We start from the raw sequence: 18209 nt of genomic DNA, 5'->3' as shown, positions 1-18209 counted from the left end.
CAGAAGCCTTTTAATAAGAAGAGATCCCACTTGTTGATTGTTTGCACTAATTCATGGGCAACTGAGGTTTTGTTCATAAAATCTTTTCCTACACTGATGTCTTCAAGAGTTCTACCTAACCTCTGTTCCAGCCGGTTCAGCATTTCTGTTTTAATATTTAGATCTTTAATCCATTTTGATTTTAGTTTAGTGCATAGTGAGAGACATAGGTCTAGTTTTAATCTTTCGCATGTTGAAACCCAATTTTTCCAGCACCATTTATTAAAGAGGCTATCTTTCCTCCAGTGAGGGTATTTGGCTCTTTGTCAAAGATGAGATGGCTGAGTGTGTTTAGAGTTGTTTCTGCATCTTATCATCTGTTCTACTGGCCCTCAGGTCTGTTTCTTTACCAGTACCATGCTGTTTTTTATCACAATAGCTTTGAAGTATAGTTTCAAGTTGGGGATTGTGATACCTCCTGCCATGTCTCTGTTGCCTAGAATTACTTTTGGTATTTTAGGTCTCTTCTTGTTCCAAATGTATTTTTGGATTGTTTTCTCAAGGTCCTTGAAGTATGCTTTTGAAATTTTAATTGGGATTGCATTAAATCTATATAGCAGTTTTGTAAGTATGACCATTTTCACTATGTTGATTCTTCCTACCCAGGAGCAAGGGATGTCTTTCCATTTTCTGATATCATCTTCAATCTCTCTTTTCAGAGTGCCATAATTTTCAGAGGAGAGGTCTTTGATTTCTTTTGTCAGGTTGATTCCTAGGTATTTCAGTTTTTTGGATGCTATTGTGAAAGGAATTGTTTGCCCTATTTCTCTCTCAGTGAGTCTGTTGTTTGTGTAGAGGAAAGCTATTGATTTTTGTGCATTGACCTTGTAACCAGCTACTTGACTGAATTTGGTTATTAAGTCTAGAAGACTTTTGGTGGAGCTCTTGGGGTCTTCTATATAGAGTATCATGTCATCTGCAAATAATGACAATTTGACTTCTTCATTTCCTGTCTTTATTCCTTTTATTACTTTCTCTTGTCCAATTGCTGTGGCTAATGTTTCTAAAACTATATTGAACAGGAGTGGTGATAGTGGACATCCTTGTCTTGTTCCTGATTTTAGTGTGAAGGATTTCAGTTTTTGACCATTTAGCATGATGTTAGCTGCTGGTCGGTTTTATCTTTTATAAAATAATACAATGTCATTTTTTGGATTTTAAATTTAGATTAGAACATAATGATGCATGTCTCATTTTGATGAATTATTGCATCTTAGTTTACAACATGGGCGAGGGCAGACACCACGGAAGAGGTTAAATTTTTAGATGAGAGTGTCAACAGCTCTCAGCTCAGTCGATGATCTTGGCAGTTTGAGTCTAAATGTAACACTTAGGTTTCAATGATTTGGTAAGACAGGGCCTGATCTAGCTTTGCAAGGTTGTTTTTCTCATGTTTTATAGTGGGCTTGTTTTCTAGACAGGATCTAAGAGTGATGAGCTAATAGTAAAAATTATATGTTTATCAATTCATTCAGCTAATCCTTATTTTAAGAGAGTTATTCAGTTAATTCAATATTTTAAGAGAGACAAGAGTAATGCCTGAACATAACTTCTATATGGCACTGGTGTTTTCTAAAGTTTTATGAGATTTGAATTTATGGAATTAAAACAGTGTGTGTGTGTGTGTGTATGTATGCACATGTAGTTCAAATCATGTTTTCATAATGTTGTTTTCTCCATGTTTGCTATAGAAATTACCTAAATCCAATTATGTGTAGTCTGAGTAGATTTTGAGGAAGAAAACTGCCTATGTGGAGAGCTGAAAAATGTAGAATTTGTTTGGAAAGTTTTATGCAATAGTCCCTTCAGGGTAAAGCATTATATGGGACAAATGTGTTTTACATATCAAATTAGCAATAGGCAAACAACCTTCACAATTGGGTTCATGGATGTAAATGAGATATTTTTAGTGTACTGTACATAGGATCAATACCAGCTTTTATGGCCAGTCCTTTTTAAAATTTTAACCATTCAATTGTGAACCCTCCAAAAAGGCACTTGTGTCTCCTTGCACCTTCCTTTCCATAAAGCCCCCATACCAACTTAGATAAAAGAATTGGTCCCAGCCAGGGTCTTTCAGTCCCCCAGCTTTTCCCATAGGTGCAAACCTTTATAGAGCTCCTTCATGCTTCCTGGCACAGCACTGTCCATGGCCTATTCTTCCTCACGCAAACACTTTTCCTTTCATTTTTCCCTAACTGCTTGTCCCTCTCTTCCTGGGGAATTTTCTTTATTTAAATTGAGACTTCAAAAGCATTGTTGTAGTCACACTGATAATATGAAAATACTGGTAACCTTAGATTAGCTAAAATGAGAACTAACCAATTTTAAAATATAACTGAACAAAATAAAAGGCCAATGCAGTTTTATGGGTGTAAAGGTACTGAAAAATTCCTTTTGAAATCTTAGGAAGATCACTATACCTTTATCTAAATAAATGAAGAAAAAAACAGCACTTAAAATTATGTCTGCTTCTGTTTTATTATTTTTTGAGTGCCAGTTGAATATAATATTATATTTCTATTATTTTGTTTTTCAGATGCTCTACTTTTCAAGTTTGTCAAAGATTAAATTGATGTTTATGGGCTAATCTGGAAACCAAAACAACAATTTGTTTCACTACATCTATAAGAAAATATGTGTGAATTCCCACTGGCTGACTTATAAAGGAGCACAACCCAATGTAAGTTGTAGAAATACTGTGTTTTTGTCTTTATTATCACCCTGTTACAGTGTATGTCTGTTTGCATATGTACAGGTGTATGAAGATTGTATGTACATTCGTGTCTACACATATACCACACTTTTTCACATATCCTTTACTTTTCCCACTGAGTTCATAACATCTATTCTTTCCCTCCTGCAACAGATATTTAATTGTCTGTTATGTAAAAGGCAGAGTAGTAGGCCTAAGAAATATCCCAGGATGAGGTTACTGCCCTTACAGAGCTTATGCTTTAATGAAGAAACAATCATAAATAATTGCACAAATGCATATGAAATGCACACTGTGATGGATGCTATTCTGTATAGTCACTTGACCTACAACCAAGGCTATCTTGTCTCCAGGGTCAGAGTGGATCCCTTGGAGAGGTGTCTTTTTCTTGTTGCTTAGTTATTTTTCTTAGTTATTTTCACAATACTCAACAACCACAAGTTAAAGGAGGAAGGGTTTATTTTAGCTCACAGTTTGTAAAGGGTTCAGTCCATAGCTGACTGGCTCCACAGCAGGGTGGCATGGCAAAGAGACATCACAGAGGAGAAATGGTTCATGGCATGGCAGGCAGAAGGCAGTGAGCAGCAGCAGCAGGCCAACCTTCTTTCTATCCCTTTATATTCCATCCAGGCTAAAAGCCTATTGATAGGTGCCACCCATACCCAGGATGGGGCTTCCATTATCCACACCTAGAAATATGCTAATTCTCATCAGGGGTCCAGTTTAGTACCACACACCCTTAATCCCAATATCACACAGTCTAGATCCAGCCAGCTCTGAAAAGCCACACCAAGAGTGCATGAGACTTTGAGGGGACAGCTACATATAAGCCATAACAAGAGGGCAATGTGCTAGTTGAGATCTCACAGGCAGACAGGAGTATAAAAGGGAAAGGAGGTGAGGGGGGATGAACAAAGATGAGTATAAAGTGCTCTAGATAAGGGGACTCCTATTCAAAACCAATGTGCTCAGTCAGATACTTTTGATGACTTTTTCCAAGAATGACCATTCAGTGGTTGGGGGACATCTAGCTAAATCAAAGCATTGAAAATTTATTGTAATCATACTAGAAAATAAGAAAGTATGTATGAATTTACAAGCACTTGTACTTTTGGTTTTGTTTTCTAGGTACAAAGTACTCCTTAAGCCCTAACAACCACCTTGAAGATGGAATTATGAATATGGCAACTTTTCTACGGGGCTTTGAAGAAAAGGGGATAAAGAATGAGAGGGCTGAAGACCAGTTAAGTAAAGAGAAAAAGAAGATTCTGTTCTCCTTTTGTGAAGTGTGCAACATCCAACTGAACTCTGCAGCACAGGCGCAGGTCCATTACAATGGCAAATCCCACCGCAAACGAGTCAAGCAGCTGAGTGATGGGCAACCCCTGCCCCCAGCCCACGGCTCGGGGCCACTGCTGGCCAGCCCTGGCAGCAACACCAGCACAGGTAGGAAGGGGGTTCCAGGCCTCTGTGTACTTCTGGGAGAAATGATTAAAGTGAAGCATTACAGCAAGACATCTTTCAATTAAAACTACCATTGCAATGTGTACTATTTCCCCTACAGGTAAAGTCTAGTAGCTGTTGGTCCCATCTCAGAATATTACACACACACACACACACACACACACACACACACACACACAACCCCTGTAGTGTCTGAACATTTCCTAATGTATTTTGAAATGTATTTAAAATGGATCAATGATGTCAATTTTTCCATTCTCTGTAAATTAGAGTTTCTTGGGTTTTCCTTATCTGCTTCATTTGGGTGGTGTGCAACTCGGTAGTACATAAAATGGCACAGCTTTATTTATAACTCCCATGATGCAGAAAGGGAGCATTAACCTTGCAGCTTAGCCTCGTCATACTCTTTGAGACGGTTGCCAGCAGTGTGCTGGTAGCATTCTGACAGTAGGCAGGCATTGCCCACACCCACAGGGGTACTCTGAGCTTCTGTCATCTTTTTGTTTTTCACACGTTTCTCTCACTCTTTCCTTCTGAGCTTGATAGAAACAAAGCCTTAGGAATTTTATATTCCTGCATCTGAACTGAATTTGAAACAGTCTTTCTAGTCTTTATCTTATCTTTGGACAGCCCTTCTTCCTCCATATTGCTGGCTTCTTATGGCCTCCTTGTGACAGAACTCATGGAAACTATGAAACTTATTGTTACCCATGGTGAAGACTTCTGCAGAAGGCGGACTGTCTACTGGTGGGAGGCCAAGAGAAACCTCCTGCGAACTGTGATGGAAGAGCTCCAAGTTCCGCTGTACCAAGTGTTTAAAGTGCAGTGACGCAGAGCAGCCGTTTGTCAAAATTTCACTCAGTGCTGCTACTTGATTTTAGTTGGATTCTTTTTTTTTTTTTTTTGGTACCGGGGATCAAACTTGGGTCCTTGCGCTTGCGCAGCAGGCTGTGAAACCACTGACCTAAATCCCCAGCCCTGCTACTTGATTTTATAAAGTTGTCCCACAATCCACATCAAGTACCAATGCAATTATATCATTTTTATATTTTAATCTAAGCCCAACTGCTTTTCATCTAGTATATGATTTAACTTCATTAAACTATTTTCTCCTATTAATACTTAACCCGCAGTGAAAGAATGTAAAGGAACTTAACAGCATATAACATACTTGATTACAATAGTGAAAAAATTTATTATATTTTTTATGTATTATTATGATGATACTTATTCACAGATGCATTAATACACTTGTTACTTACATCTTAAGGATTTGGTGTTAGGTTAAAAACTGATATCTAAACCAGACAGAAAATAGCCTGAGTAGAAGTGTGAATTACATGTGAAATCAAGTGCCCATAAACACCATAGTCTCTTTTAAAAATCATCTTTCTGAAGAATAACTAATGACGGGGCAATTGTCTATGATAACTCCTAGGCGAAACAGCAGGGCCTGAAGCGGATCATATTGTAGTTCTATAATGTGTGCACGTGACGTTCTCTCCTGCTTTGAATCGTGGCTCAATGAGGAGCAAGCCTGACATCATTTAATTTTTTTTCCACTCACTTTGCTCAGTTTTGATCTATGAAACTTCGGTTTCCTGCTGAGTAGCAGCTCTCTTAACACTCTTCCAGTCCATAACGTTTCACTTTTGTATATTTGGGACTCTTTGATGTAGAAGACTCAGTTCTATTTGTGAAACATCCATCTCATTGCCAAATTAAGATGCAGCTGCATGGACCCTGGAACTTAGTGCGGACGCTCAGCCCTGGAGCTGGGGAACTGTACAGGGATGGACGGGTAATTTTTACCCCCCTTTACAGCCTTAACAAGTTGTAGTGCTCTTCTTGGTTGGTGATCTCTGTTCTGCATGTTCCTGGGGGGGGGGGGTCAGGTGCTCCTAATGCCGCCAGGGAAAGACCAGATGGTCCTTTAGGCATTGAGGGTCCCTTGTGAGACAGCAGCATCTTTGAGCTTACCCCTGGCTGGTAGGAAAATGCCTGTCCCTTAGCTCTGTGTGCCTCTTTCTCCCATGCTGTGGTAGCCCTGGCAGGATTGTCTCCTGTATTCTCATATGCACAACTTTTGGGGCTTGAGGGCACATTCAGAATCCATTTAAAAAACTCTCAGGGCCCAGGTAGGTAGGGGTGGAGTTGGATGCCAAGGACTTCTCTTCCTGGCTCAGATGGCACAAGGGAAGCTATCAGGTTTACTGACACAGCAGTCGCTGATGATGGAACAAAATTTCAGGCTCCTTTTCTTCCCCATGCTTGGCTTTAGAGAATATTATGGATTGAGCTGTATCCGCGCATAAAAAAAGATATGTTGGAGTCTAACCTCCCAGTGCCTCAGAATGTGACCCTCTTTGGAGACAGGGTCTTTATAGAAGTAGTTCAGTTAAAATATTAAAATAAAATCTTTAGAGCTGTTTTTAATGCACAGTAATTGATGACCTCATTACAGTAGTAATGGTATTCTACCTTAGAACTGTAAGCTGAACTGGTAACTTCCCTTTTCCTCTTTAGTCTTCATAAGTGTGGTCATTAATGGGAGTGGGAAGGGGGTCCACAGGGGTCTTGCTGGAGGTTTCTATCAATTATTTGAAGAAAAACTAACATCAATTTTACAGTTTCTTCCAGAAAACAGGAGGAAGAAACACCCACTTATTTTATAAGGCCAGTATTACCTAAAGCAAAAAAAAAAAAGAATGATGTGTCTTATAAATAAACATTCAAACAGGAGAAAATATTTGAAAATCATATATCCAATAAAGAACTAATATTAAGAATATATAAAGAATTCTCAAAACTCAGCGGTAAAGCCAGGCATGGTGTAATCCCCGCAGTTGGGAGGCTGAAGCAGGATTGCTGTGAGTTCAAGGCAGCCTGAACTACATAACTACAAGAAAAGAAGAAGAAAACAAAAAACTCAACAGTAAATAATCAGATAATGCAACTAAAGTGGGCAAAAGATAAGACTCTTACTAAAGAGGATAGATAGATGATAAATCAGTGCATGAAAAGATGTTTAACATCATTAGCCATTGGGGAAATGAGGAAATCACAATGAGATTTCATTACCTATCAGAATGGCTAAATAAAAGATAGTGACAAAAAACAAATGCTGGAAAGGATTTGGAGACCGTCTGTCCTCACACACGGCTGGTGGGAATTGTTACGGCTGATAGCTCATTGACCCCCAAACCTCATGCACTACAAGCAGGGCTTTGCGGGAGACTTGGAGAACACCAGTGTAACCCACCCAGGAGGATTCTATACCTGGCAGAGGAGCATCTCCTCTTAAATACATACAGGAGATGGTGAGGGAAGAGAGGAGAAAAGGAGGCCTTCTTGTGCTCCTCTGACTTCTGCGGCATCCACTGGCTCAGGAAGGAGAAGGATGACGTCACGGAACTAAAGAGCAATATCCCAGAAACTCCACCAAACAAGATTCATCCTCATTGAGAGCTTTATAAACAACTGCCCTTTTCATAATATCATAAAAGCAGGGAAGGCCAATGGAAAAGCTGTGGTCTGGCGGGTGAATAAGCCCTTATCCTGCTCCAGATGTAGTGCCAAGGAGGCTAGTCCCAGAGCTGCCCGGCAGATTAGTGAGGAAGGAGCCACTACTGTTACATGCAGGGTGAGCGAGGAAAAAAGGGGTTAGTTTCGCTGGCTGCTGGGAGAGGCCAGGCTGGGATCTGGCACAAGGCTGGCTCTTCGGCTGCTCCCTCCTGTGGCATTCTTGCCTCCCTTCTATGGGCATAGTTTGGGCTGGGCATCCGGATGTTGCCTACTTTGTGCCCCGTCAGGGACCCAGGAGAAGCTGTCAGAAAATAGGTCTTGGATTGTGGGTGCAGCCCGTCTTCACAGCAAGGTCAGCTTTTACTGCTGAGGCCTTCCCCACATCCCAGACACACCGGTGAGACTTTGTGACACCCTCCTCCTTTGAATCAGAAGCAGGTCATTCTCTCAGTGGAGAAATTGGTGCTAATTTTACACTTTTTGTGCCTGTGTCCTCAAGCAAAGTTTGTGCTTGTCGCAGGGAATCATCTTGTCCAGGGATTGTGAGGGGACTGACTTTATTCTGGGGTTTTGAGGATCTGTGTCCTTGGGATGGGAAAAGGTTCTGCTTGAAGGTTCTTTGAGCAAAGGCTGAAATGATGACTTCTGCCTCCCAGCCCCGTGAGGTGTGTGTGATTCACCTCCCACTTGGACGAGGACACAGAGGGAGCGATTGGAAACTTTCCCTAAGGGCTCACAACGATTCAGTCTGAGGTCTTATCTACACCCCACTTTATCTCTCATAACTTACGTAACAAATTCTTCACTCGATAAAAATGAAAAGAATTCAGAGCTACTTCTTTGTTACTTTACAGCTGCTTATTAACCGAAATGTCCATTTCTCTCTCTCACTTTTGATGAATTCCATAGGAATTTCTAATTCTCATTGAAGGTTGAAATTTTCAGACTAAAAAGGAGTTAGTCATGACAAATGAGTGCAGAAAAATGATCCAAAGGGAGTGAAGAGGTCTTGGCATGTTTGAAAAGCAGAGGTGCAGCTGGAACAGAGAGAACTAGAAAAAACATGAAGTTTGGGAAAGTAGGTAGAAGACTTTAGAAATTTTCTTAAACATGTTTTGATTTAATCATGATAGTGTGCTGAGCTCAGGTGGTTTTTGTCGGGAGCCACCCCAAAGCTGCAGCACCTGGCAGGTGCACAGCGTCATGTGGTGTGAGATGGCATCTCCCATACAGCTGTTGGTTGGTGCTGGCTGAAGCCTGGCTCATCCTGACCAGTAGGCTCTGCTTTGGGAAGAGGCTAAAACAGACTTTGGGAGATAGCATTAGAGAGGAGCACTGTAAGACCGCAAACTTGTCACAGGCCAACTGGATTCAAAGGCTGAAAAGTGGACTCTGTCTCCACTTGAAAAGTGGCATATTTTATTTGGCCTTAGAAATTTTACACTGAGATGGAGTGGATTGTAATTTGAAGATGTTTTGGTGTTGGAAGAGGATCAGGGAGATAAAAACCCCACGGTATTTTGCAGCAGGATATGGAGGTAATGGTTTGGAAGTGGGAATGGAGAACCACACTGGAAGATGTTTTGTCAGATGACACACTGATATTATTGTGCCACTTGCTTTGCTGCCATAGTCTATGCTTAACTTTTTTTTTTTGCTTAAATTCTTTTATTGGTACATTTTAGGTATACAATACATTTACATTTATCATTGAGTGCTTGTACCTGTACATGATGTATCTTGGTTCTTATTTTTTCCCCATTCCCTGTGCTCCCTTCGCCCCCTCTACCCTTCCCTATTTACAAAGACTTTGTTTCCATTTTTTCCTTTTCTCATAATTTTTCCTTTCCCTTCTTTCCTTTCCCTTTCCCCTCCCACTTCCCCTACCCCTTTGGACCCTTTCTTCCTATTTCAAATTATCAATTATTTGTCTTAATCATTTTAATCCTTATTTACACTGAAGTTTCTCACACCAGAGAAACTATTCAGTATTTACACATGTGTGTCCTATTTATTTCACTTAAGAGTATGGCCTCAATATCCATCCATTTAGCTATAAATGTCTCTAGTTTCTTGTTCTTTATGGCTGAGTAGTAATCTACTTTATAAAAAACCTACATCTTTATCCAGTTTCCAGTTCATGGACACTTGCGCTGTTTCCAAACTTTAGCTATTACATACTGTGCTGCTAAGAACATGGTTGCACATATATGACTGTGGTATGATTCTTTTGATTCTTTGGGGAAGATGCCCAGCAGGAGAATAGCTGGGTCAAATGGGACTTCCAGTCCTAGTTCTTTGAGGTATCTCCATACTGATTTTCACAGTGCTTGCACCAGTCTACACTCCCACCAGCAGTGGAGCAGTGTTCCTCTTTCCCCACAGCCCCCACCAGAATTTGTTATTGGTTGATTTCATGATAGCAGCCATTCTTTCTGGGGTGAGGTGGAATCTCAGTGTTGTTTTCATTTGCATCTCTTGAATGACAAGTGATGTTAAACATTTTTTATATGTTTATTTGCTAAAAATAAACATGAAAATATGTTTCATACTTCTTTGTCTGAGAAATGTCTATTCATTTCAGATGCCCATTTTTGGATTGGGTCTTTAAATTTGGGAGATCTAACTTTTTAAGTTCTTTATAGATTCTAGATAGTAGACCTTTGTCTGAGGGACAGTAAGTAAAAAGTTTTTCCTACATTGTGGGTTGTCTCTTCACACTGTTGGTGGTTTCTCTTGCTGTGCAGAAGCTTTATAATAAGAAGAGATCCCACTTGTTGATTGTTTGTGCTAGTTCACGTGCAACTGAGGTTTTGTTCATAAAATCTTTTCCTACACCAGTGTCTTCAAGAGTTCTACCTAACCTCTGTTCCAGCCAATTCAGTGTTTCTGTTTTAATATTTAGATCTTTAATCCATTTTTATTTTAGTTTAATGTATGGTGAGAGATATAGATCTAGTTTTAATCTTTAGCAAGTTGAAACCCAATTTTTCCAGCAACATTCATTAAAGAGGCTATCTTTCCTCTAGTGAGGGCATTTGGCTCCTTTGTTGAATGAAGATGAGGTGGCTGAGTGTGTCTGGAGTTGTTTCTGCATCTTCTAATCTATTCCACTGATCCTTGGGTCTGTTTCTTTGCCAGTACCATGCTGTTTTTATCATAGTAGTTTTGTAGTATAGTTTCAAGTTGGGGATTGTGATACCCCCTGCCATGTCTCTGTTGCCTAGAATTGCTTTTGGTATTCTAGGTCTCTTCTTGTTCCAAATGAATTTTTGGATTGTTTTCTCTAGTTCTGTGAAATATATTGTTGGTATTTCAATTGACATTCCATTAAATCTATATAGCAGTTTTGAAAGTATGGCCATTTTCACTACATTGGTTCTTCTTACCCAGGAATAAGGAATATCTTTCCATTTTCTTATATCCTCTTTGATCTCTTTTTTCAGAGTGCTGTAGTTTTCAGTGTAGAGGCCTTTTACTTCCTTTGTTAGTTTGATTCCTAGGTTTTTCATTTTTTTGGATGCTATTGTAAAAGTAATTATTTCCCAAATTTCTCTCTCAGTGAGTCCATTATTTGTGTATAAGAAGGCTATTGTTTTTTTGAGGGTTGACCTTGTATCCAGCTACTCTACTGAATCTGTTAATTAAGTCTAGAAGTCTTTTGGCAGAGTTTCTTGGGTCTTCTATGTAAAGTATCATATCATCAGCAAATAATGACAGTTTAACTTCTTCCTTTCCTATCTTCATTCCTTTTATTTATTTCTCTTTTCTAATTGCTATGGCTAATGTTTCCAGAACTATATTGAACAGGAGTGGTGATAGTGGACATCCTTGTCTTGTTTCTGATTTTAGTGTGAAAGTTTTCAGTTTTTGACCATTTAGTATGATGTTAGCTGTTGGTTTTCCATAAATAGCCTTAATCAGGTTGAGATAAAGACCTTCTATTCCAATTTTCTATAGCGTTTTTATCATGAATGGATGTTGCATTTTGTCAGATGCCTTTTCTGCATCTTTTGAGATGATAGTATGGTTTTTGTCCTTGACTCTGTTAATATAGTGTATTATATTTATGGATTTACAAATATTGAATCATCCTTGCATCCCTGGGATAAAGCTGACTTGGTCAGGGTGTATGATCTTCTTGATGACTCTCTGTATTCTGTTTGCCAGTATCTTGTTGAGGATTTTTGCATCTATGATCATTAGGGAGATTGGTCTGTAGTTCTCTTTTTGGGTTGGGTCTTTCCCTGGTTTTGGAATCAACGTGTAACACTTGCTTCCAGGAATGAATTTGGAAGCCTTGCTTCCCTTTCAATTTCCTTGATGAGTTTAAAGAATAATGGCAATAATTCTTCTTTAAATGTCTTGTAGAATTCAGCAGTGAATCCATCAGGACCTGGGCTTTTCTTTGTTGGTAAATATTTTATTACATTTTCAATTTCACTCATTGTAATTGGGGTGTTTAGAATTTCTATATCTTCTTCATGTAACTGGCAATTTGTATGTATCTAGGAATCTGTCCATTTCTTCTGTGTTTTCCATTATATTAGAGTACAAGTTCTCAAAGTAGATATTGATGATCCTCTGGATTTCTGGTGGGTCTGTTGTGACTTCACCTTTTTTGTTCTTCATTGCGTGGATTTGAGCCTTTTCCTTCCTTTTTTGGATAAGCTTTGCTAAAGGTTTATTGATTTTAATTATTCTTTCAAAAAACCAACTCTTTGATTCATTGAATTTTTGTATCATTCTCTTAGTCTCCATTGCATTAATTTCTGGTCTGATCTTCATAATGTCCTCTCTTGTACGAGATTTGGGTTTGTTATTCTCTTCTTTTTCTAGGAGCCTGAGGTTCTGCATTAGGTTGTTTATTTGAGTTCTCTCTGTTTTCTTAATATGGGCATTCACTGCTATGAATTTCCCATGTAGAACTGCTTTCATTGTATCCCATAGATTCCTGTATGTTGTACTGGCATTATCATTTACTTATAGATGCTAGTTTTTCTTTAATTTCCTCTTTGACCCATTGGTTGTTCAGGAGGGTGTTATTCAATTTCCATGTGTTTGTGGGAGTTTTGTGGTTTCTTATGTTATTGATCTCCAATTTTATTGCAATATGGTCTGGTAATATACAGGGGGTAACTTCAAGTCTTTTACATTTACTTAAACATGTCCTATGAGTTAGCATGTGGTCTATTTTGGAGAATGGGAGAATGACCCTTGTGCAGCTGAAAAGAATGTATATTCTGATTTTGTGGGGTGGAGCAGTTGGTAAACATCTAAGTCCATTTGTTCAATAGCTTGGTTCAATTCTAGAATTTTGTTATTGATTTTTTTGTCTAGATGATCTGTCTATTTGTGATAGAGGGGTACTGAGGTCCCAACTACAATTGTATTAGTGCTTATTTGTTTTATTTCATGTCCATTCCTATTTGTTTTGTATAGTTGGGGGCATTCATATTTGGTGCATATATATTTATGATTGTCATGTCTTCCTCTTGGATTGTTCCCTTCACAAGGATGTAGTGACCATCTTTGTGTCTCTTAATTAGTTTTGGTTTCAAATCTACTTTGTCTGCAAATAAGATTGCTACCTCTGCTTTTTTCCAGGTTTCTGTCATGTGGAGAACTGTTTTCCATCCTTTTACTTTCAGTCTATGAATTTCTTTTTGAGTGAGGTGTGTTTCTTGTACACAGCATATTGTTGGAGTTTGCTTCATTCTGCAAGTCTGTTTCTTTTGATTGGTGAATTGAAGCAATTAACATTGATGGTTATAATTGATAGATATTGACTCATCCTTGTCATGATGTTTTACTATTGTTGGCTCTTTTATTTTTTATTTTTCCCTCTTCCCCTTTAGTGTCTTGCCTTGCCTGGTGGCTTCCTTCTTTTGGGCCTCATGGAGGTGTGACCTTTATTGTCTTTTTCTAGGATATTGTTTAGAATTGTTTGGAGTGCTCGTTTGGTGTTCATGAAATTTCTCAGGTGCTCTTTGTCGTGGAAGTATCTAATTTCCCCATCAATTTTGGAAGATAATTTCGCAGGATACAGCAGTCTAGGTTGGAAGTTATTTTCTTTTAGGGCTTGAAATGCTTAACTCCAGTCTCTCCTTGACTTGAGGGTTTGTGTTGAGAAGTCTGGTGTGATTCTGATGGGCTTTCCTTTGTAGGTGATTTGTTTCTTTTCTCTAAGTGCTTGTAGGATGTTGTTCTTCTATTGGGTTTCTGGGATCCTGACTATTATATGTCTAGGTGTAGATTTTTTTCATCGTGGCTAGCTGGAGTTCTATATGCCTCACTTATCTGTATGTCCAGTTCTCTACCTCTGTCTGGGAAGTTTTCTACTATTACCTCTGTAAACAGTTTTTTTTATGTCAATTATACTTTCTCCTGCTTTTTTGTGGACTCCTATGAGTCTTATAGTATTCTTCTTTGCATCATCTAGCAGCTGCTGGATTAATTTCTCATGGTCCCTTACTATTTTTAAGAAATCTCTGTTTTCATGGTCATTAACTGCAATCCTGTCTTCTGTATCTGATATTCTATCTTCACATTCCCTTAATCTGCTGTGCATACTTCCTTTTCTTTTTATAGAAAAATCATTTATCTGTTTTCTTTTTTTTTCATATTGCTCTTTTTTTAAATTAAATTCTTTTATTGGTACATTGTAGGTATACTACACAATTACATTTCTCCTTGGGAATTGTACCTTTACATAATGCATCTTGGTTCTTATTTTTTCCCCATTCCTAGCCCTCCCTACACACCCTCCACCTTTCCCTATTTACAAAGACTTTATTTCCATTTTTTCCATTTCTCATCATTTTTCCTTTCCCTTCTTTCCTTTCCCCTGCCCCTCCCACTACCCTTACCCCTTTGGACCTTTTCTTCCTATTTTACATTATTGATTATTCATTCTAATCATTGGTACATTTTAGATATACAATATGATGACATTCATCATTGGAAATTTGCACCTTTACATAGTCTCTCTTGGCTCTTATTTTTCACCCTTGCCCAGCCCTCCCTTCAACCCCTCCATTCCTCCCTATTTACAAAGATTTGGTTTCTATTTTTCCATTTTCTCCTATTAATCCCATTCCCTTCTATCCTTTCCCCTAGCCCTCCCACTTCCTTCCCCTTTGCCCCTTTTCTTCCTATTTCACATGACCTATTATACATTTAGTCCTTATTTACACTTTCAGTTTCTCACACCAGAGAAACCATTTGGTATTTATACATGTGTGTCCTATTTATTTCACTTAAGAGCATGGCCTCAATGTGCATCCACTTAGCTATAAATGTCTCTACTTTCTCATTTCTTATGGCTGAGTAGTACTCCATTTTATTTTTAAAAACACCACATTTTCATTATACAGTTTCCAGTTGATGGGCATTTGGGCTGTTTTCAAGTTTTAGCTATTACAAAATGAGCTGCTATGAACATGGGTGCACATATATCACTGTGATATGATTCTTTTAATTCTTTGCAGAAGATCCCCAGCAGTGGAATAGCGGGGTCAAATGAGACTTCCAGTCCTAGTTCTTTGAGGTATCTCCATACTGATTTCCACAGTGCTTGCACCAGTCTACACTCCCACCAGCAGTGGAGCAGGGTTCTTCTTTCCCTACAGCCCCGCCAGCATTTGTTATTGGTTGATTTCATGACAGCAGCCATTCTTTCTGGAGTGAGGTGGAATCTCAGTGTTGTTTTCATTTGCATCTCTCAAATGACCAGTGATGTTGAACATTTTTTCATGTATTTATTTGCTATTTCTACTTCTTTGTCTGGGAAATGTCTGTTCGTTTCAGATGCCCACTTTCAAATTGGGTCTTTATATATTTGGAGGGGTCTGATTTCTTTAGATCTTTATAGATTCTAGATAGTAGACCTTTGCTTGAGGAAGAGCAGGTGAAGATTTTTTCCCACATTGTGGGTTGTCTCTTCACACTGCTGGTGGTTTCTCTTGCTGTGCAGAAGCCTTTTAATAAGAAGAGATTGCACTTGTTGACTGTTTGTGCTAGTTCACGGGCAACTGAGGTTTTGTTCATAAAATCTTTTCCTACACTGATGTCTTCAAGGGTTCTACCTAACCTCTGTTCCAACTGGTTCAGAGTTTCTATTTTAATGTTTAGATCTTTAATCCATTTTGATTTTAGTTTAGTGCATAGTGAGAGATATAGGTCTAGTTTTAATCTTTGGCAAGTTGAAACCCAATTTTTCCAGCACCATTTATTAAAGAGGCTATCTTTCCTCCAGTGAGGGTGTTTGGCTCCTTTATTGAAGATGAGATGGCTGAGTGTGTCTGGAGTTGTTTCTCCATCTTCTAATCTGTTCCACTGGTCCTCAGGTCTGTTTCTTTGCCAGTACCATGCTATTTTTATCACAGTAGCTTTGTAGTAGAGTTGCAGGTTGGGGATTCTGATACCCCCTGCCATGTCTCTGTTACCTAGAATTGCTTTTGGTATTCTAGGTCCCTTCTTGTTCCAAATGTATTTTTGGATTGTTTTCTCAAGGTCCATGAAGTATGCTGCTGGGATCTCAATTGGAATTGCATTAAATCTATATAGCAGTTTTGGAAGTATGGCCATTTTCACTATATTAATCCTTCCTACCCAGGAGCAGGGGATGTCTGTCCATTTTCTGACATCATCTTCAATCTCTCTTTTCAGAGTGCCATAGTTTTCAGAGAAGAGGTCTTTGATTTCTTTTGTTAGGTTGATTCCTAGGTATTTCAGTTTTTTGGATGCTATTGTAAAAGGAATTATTTGCCCTATTTCTCTCTCAGTGAGTCTGTCATTGGTGTAGAGGAAAGCTATTGATTTTTGTGTGTTGACCTTGTAACCAGCTACTTGACTGAATTTGGTTATTAAGTCTAGAAGACTTTTGGTGGAGTTCTTGGGGTCTTCTATATAGAGTATCATGTTATCTGCAAATAATGACAATTTGACTTCTTCATTTCCTGTCTTTATCCCTTTTATTACTTTCTCTTGTCTAATTGCCGTGGCTAATGTTTCCAGAACGATACTGAACAAGAGTGGTGATAGTGGACATCCTTGTCTTGTTCTTGATTTTAGTGTGAAGGATTTCAGTTTTTGACCATTTAGTATGATATTTGCTGTTGGTTTTTCATAGATGGCTTTTATCAGATTGAGGTAGAGACCATCTATTTCAATTTTTTGCAGGGTTTTTATCATAAATGCATGTTGGATTTTGTCAAATGCTTTTTCTGCATCTATGGAGCTAATCCTATGGTTTTTGTCCTTGGCTCTATTGATATAGTGTATTACATTGATTGATTTGTGTATATTGCACCATCCCTGCATCCCTGGGATGAATCCCCCTTGATCAGGGTGTATGATCTTCTTGATGATCTTCTGCATTCTGTTTGCCATTATCTTATTAAGGATTTTTGCATCTGTGTTCATTAGTGAGATTGGCCTATAGTTCTCCTTTTCGGTTTGGTCTTTCTCTGCTTTGGGGATCAAGGTGATGCTTGCTTCCAGGAATGAATTTGGGAGTATTGCTTCCCTTTCAATTTCATTAAAGTGTTTAAACAGTAGTGGCAGCAGTTCCTCTCTAAATGTCTTGGAGAATTCAGCAGTGAAGCCATCAGGGCCCGGGCTTTTCTTAGTTGATAAGTTTTTAATTACATTTTCAATTTCATTGGTTGATATTGGGTTGTTCAGAATTTTTAGGTCTTCTCTGTTCAACTTTGGTAATTCATATGTATCTAGGAATCTGTCCTTTTCTTCTGTGTTGTCCATCTTATTGGTATATTGGTTCTGGAAGTAGGTATTGATGTTCGTCTGGATTTCTGCTGGGTCTGTTGTAATTTCACCCTTTTCCTTCCTAATTGCATGAATTTGGGCCTTTTCTTTCCTTTTTCTGACAAGGTTGGCTAAGGGTTTGTCAATTTTGTTGATTCTTTTGAAGAACCAACTCTTGGCTTCATTGATTTTTTGTATCATTCTCTTAGTCTCCATTGCATTGATTTCTCCTCTGATCTTTATAATTTCCTCCCTTGTATGAGCTCTGGGGTTGTCCTGTTCTTCTTTTCCTAGAAGCTTGAGGTTCAGCATCAGGTTGTTTAATTGGGCTCGTTCTGTTTTCCTAATATGCATATTCACTGCTCTGAATTTCCCTCCTAGGACTGCTTTCACTGTGTCCCATAGATTCTGATATGTTGTATTGTCATTGTCATTTAATTGAAGGAACTGTGTGATTTCTTCTTTAATTTCCTCTGTGACCCATTGGTTATTCAGAAGTGTGTTGTTCAATTTCCACGTGTTTATGAAATTTTTTGAGTTTCTTTTGCTATGGATCTCCAATTTCATTGCACTATGGTCTGGTAATATACAGGGGATAACTTCAATTCCTTTGCACTTACTTCAACATGTTCTATGTGTGAGTATGTGGTCTATTTTGGAGAATGACCTATGTGAAGCTGAGAAGAATGTGTATTCT

General features: G+C 38.6%; 1 protein-coding gene across 7 annotated transcripts in view; it reads left to right on the top strand.

The window, feature by feature from the left end:
* Znf385b (zinc finger protein 385B) overlaps positions 1–18209 on the top strand; it is a 423340-nt gene that overhangs the window by 88848 nt on the left and 316283 nt on the right. For 5 of the 7 annotated variants that reach the window (XM_004868150.4, XM_004868149.3, XM_087201052.1 and 2 more), the window contains exons 2-3: positions 2579–2722; positions 3884–4201. In XM_004868150.4, coding sequence (XP_004868207.2) covers positions 3931–4201 — 271 coding nt within the window. In that variant the 5' untranslated portion in view covers positions 2579–2722; positions 3884–3930. Of the gene's footprint in view, positions 1–2578; positions 2723–3883; positions 4202–18209 lie in introns of those variants that run through there. The other 2 variants (XM_021247146.2, XM_087201031.1) reach the window with 2 other exon arrangements.

This window comes from Heterocephalus glaber, unplaced genomic scaffold (assembly GCF_053883595.1).
Source record: "Heterocephalus glaber isolate CG9 unplaced genomic scaffold, H.glaber_assembly_v1.0 deba00000347, whole genome shotgun sequence".
In the NCBI taxonomy this organism is placed as follows: Eukaryota; Metazoa; Chordata; class Mammalia; order Rodentia; family Bathyergidae; genus Heterocephalus; species Heterocephalus glaber.
Note: the sequence above shows the minus strand (reverse complement) of the source record. Positions and strands in the feature narration are given on the sequence as shown.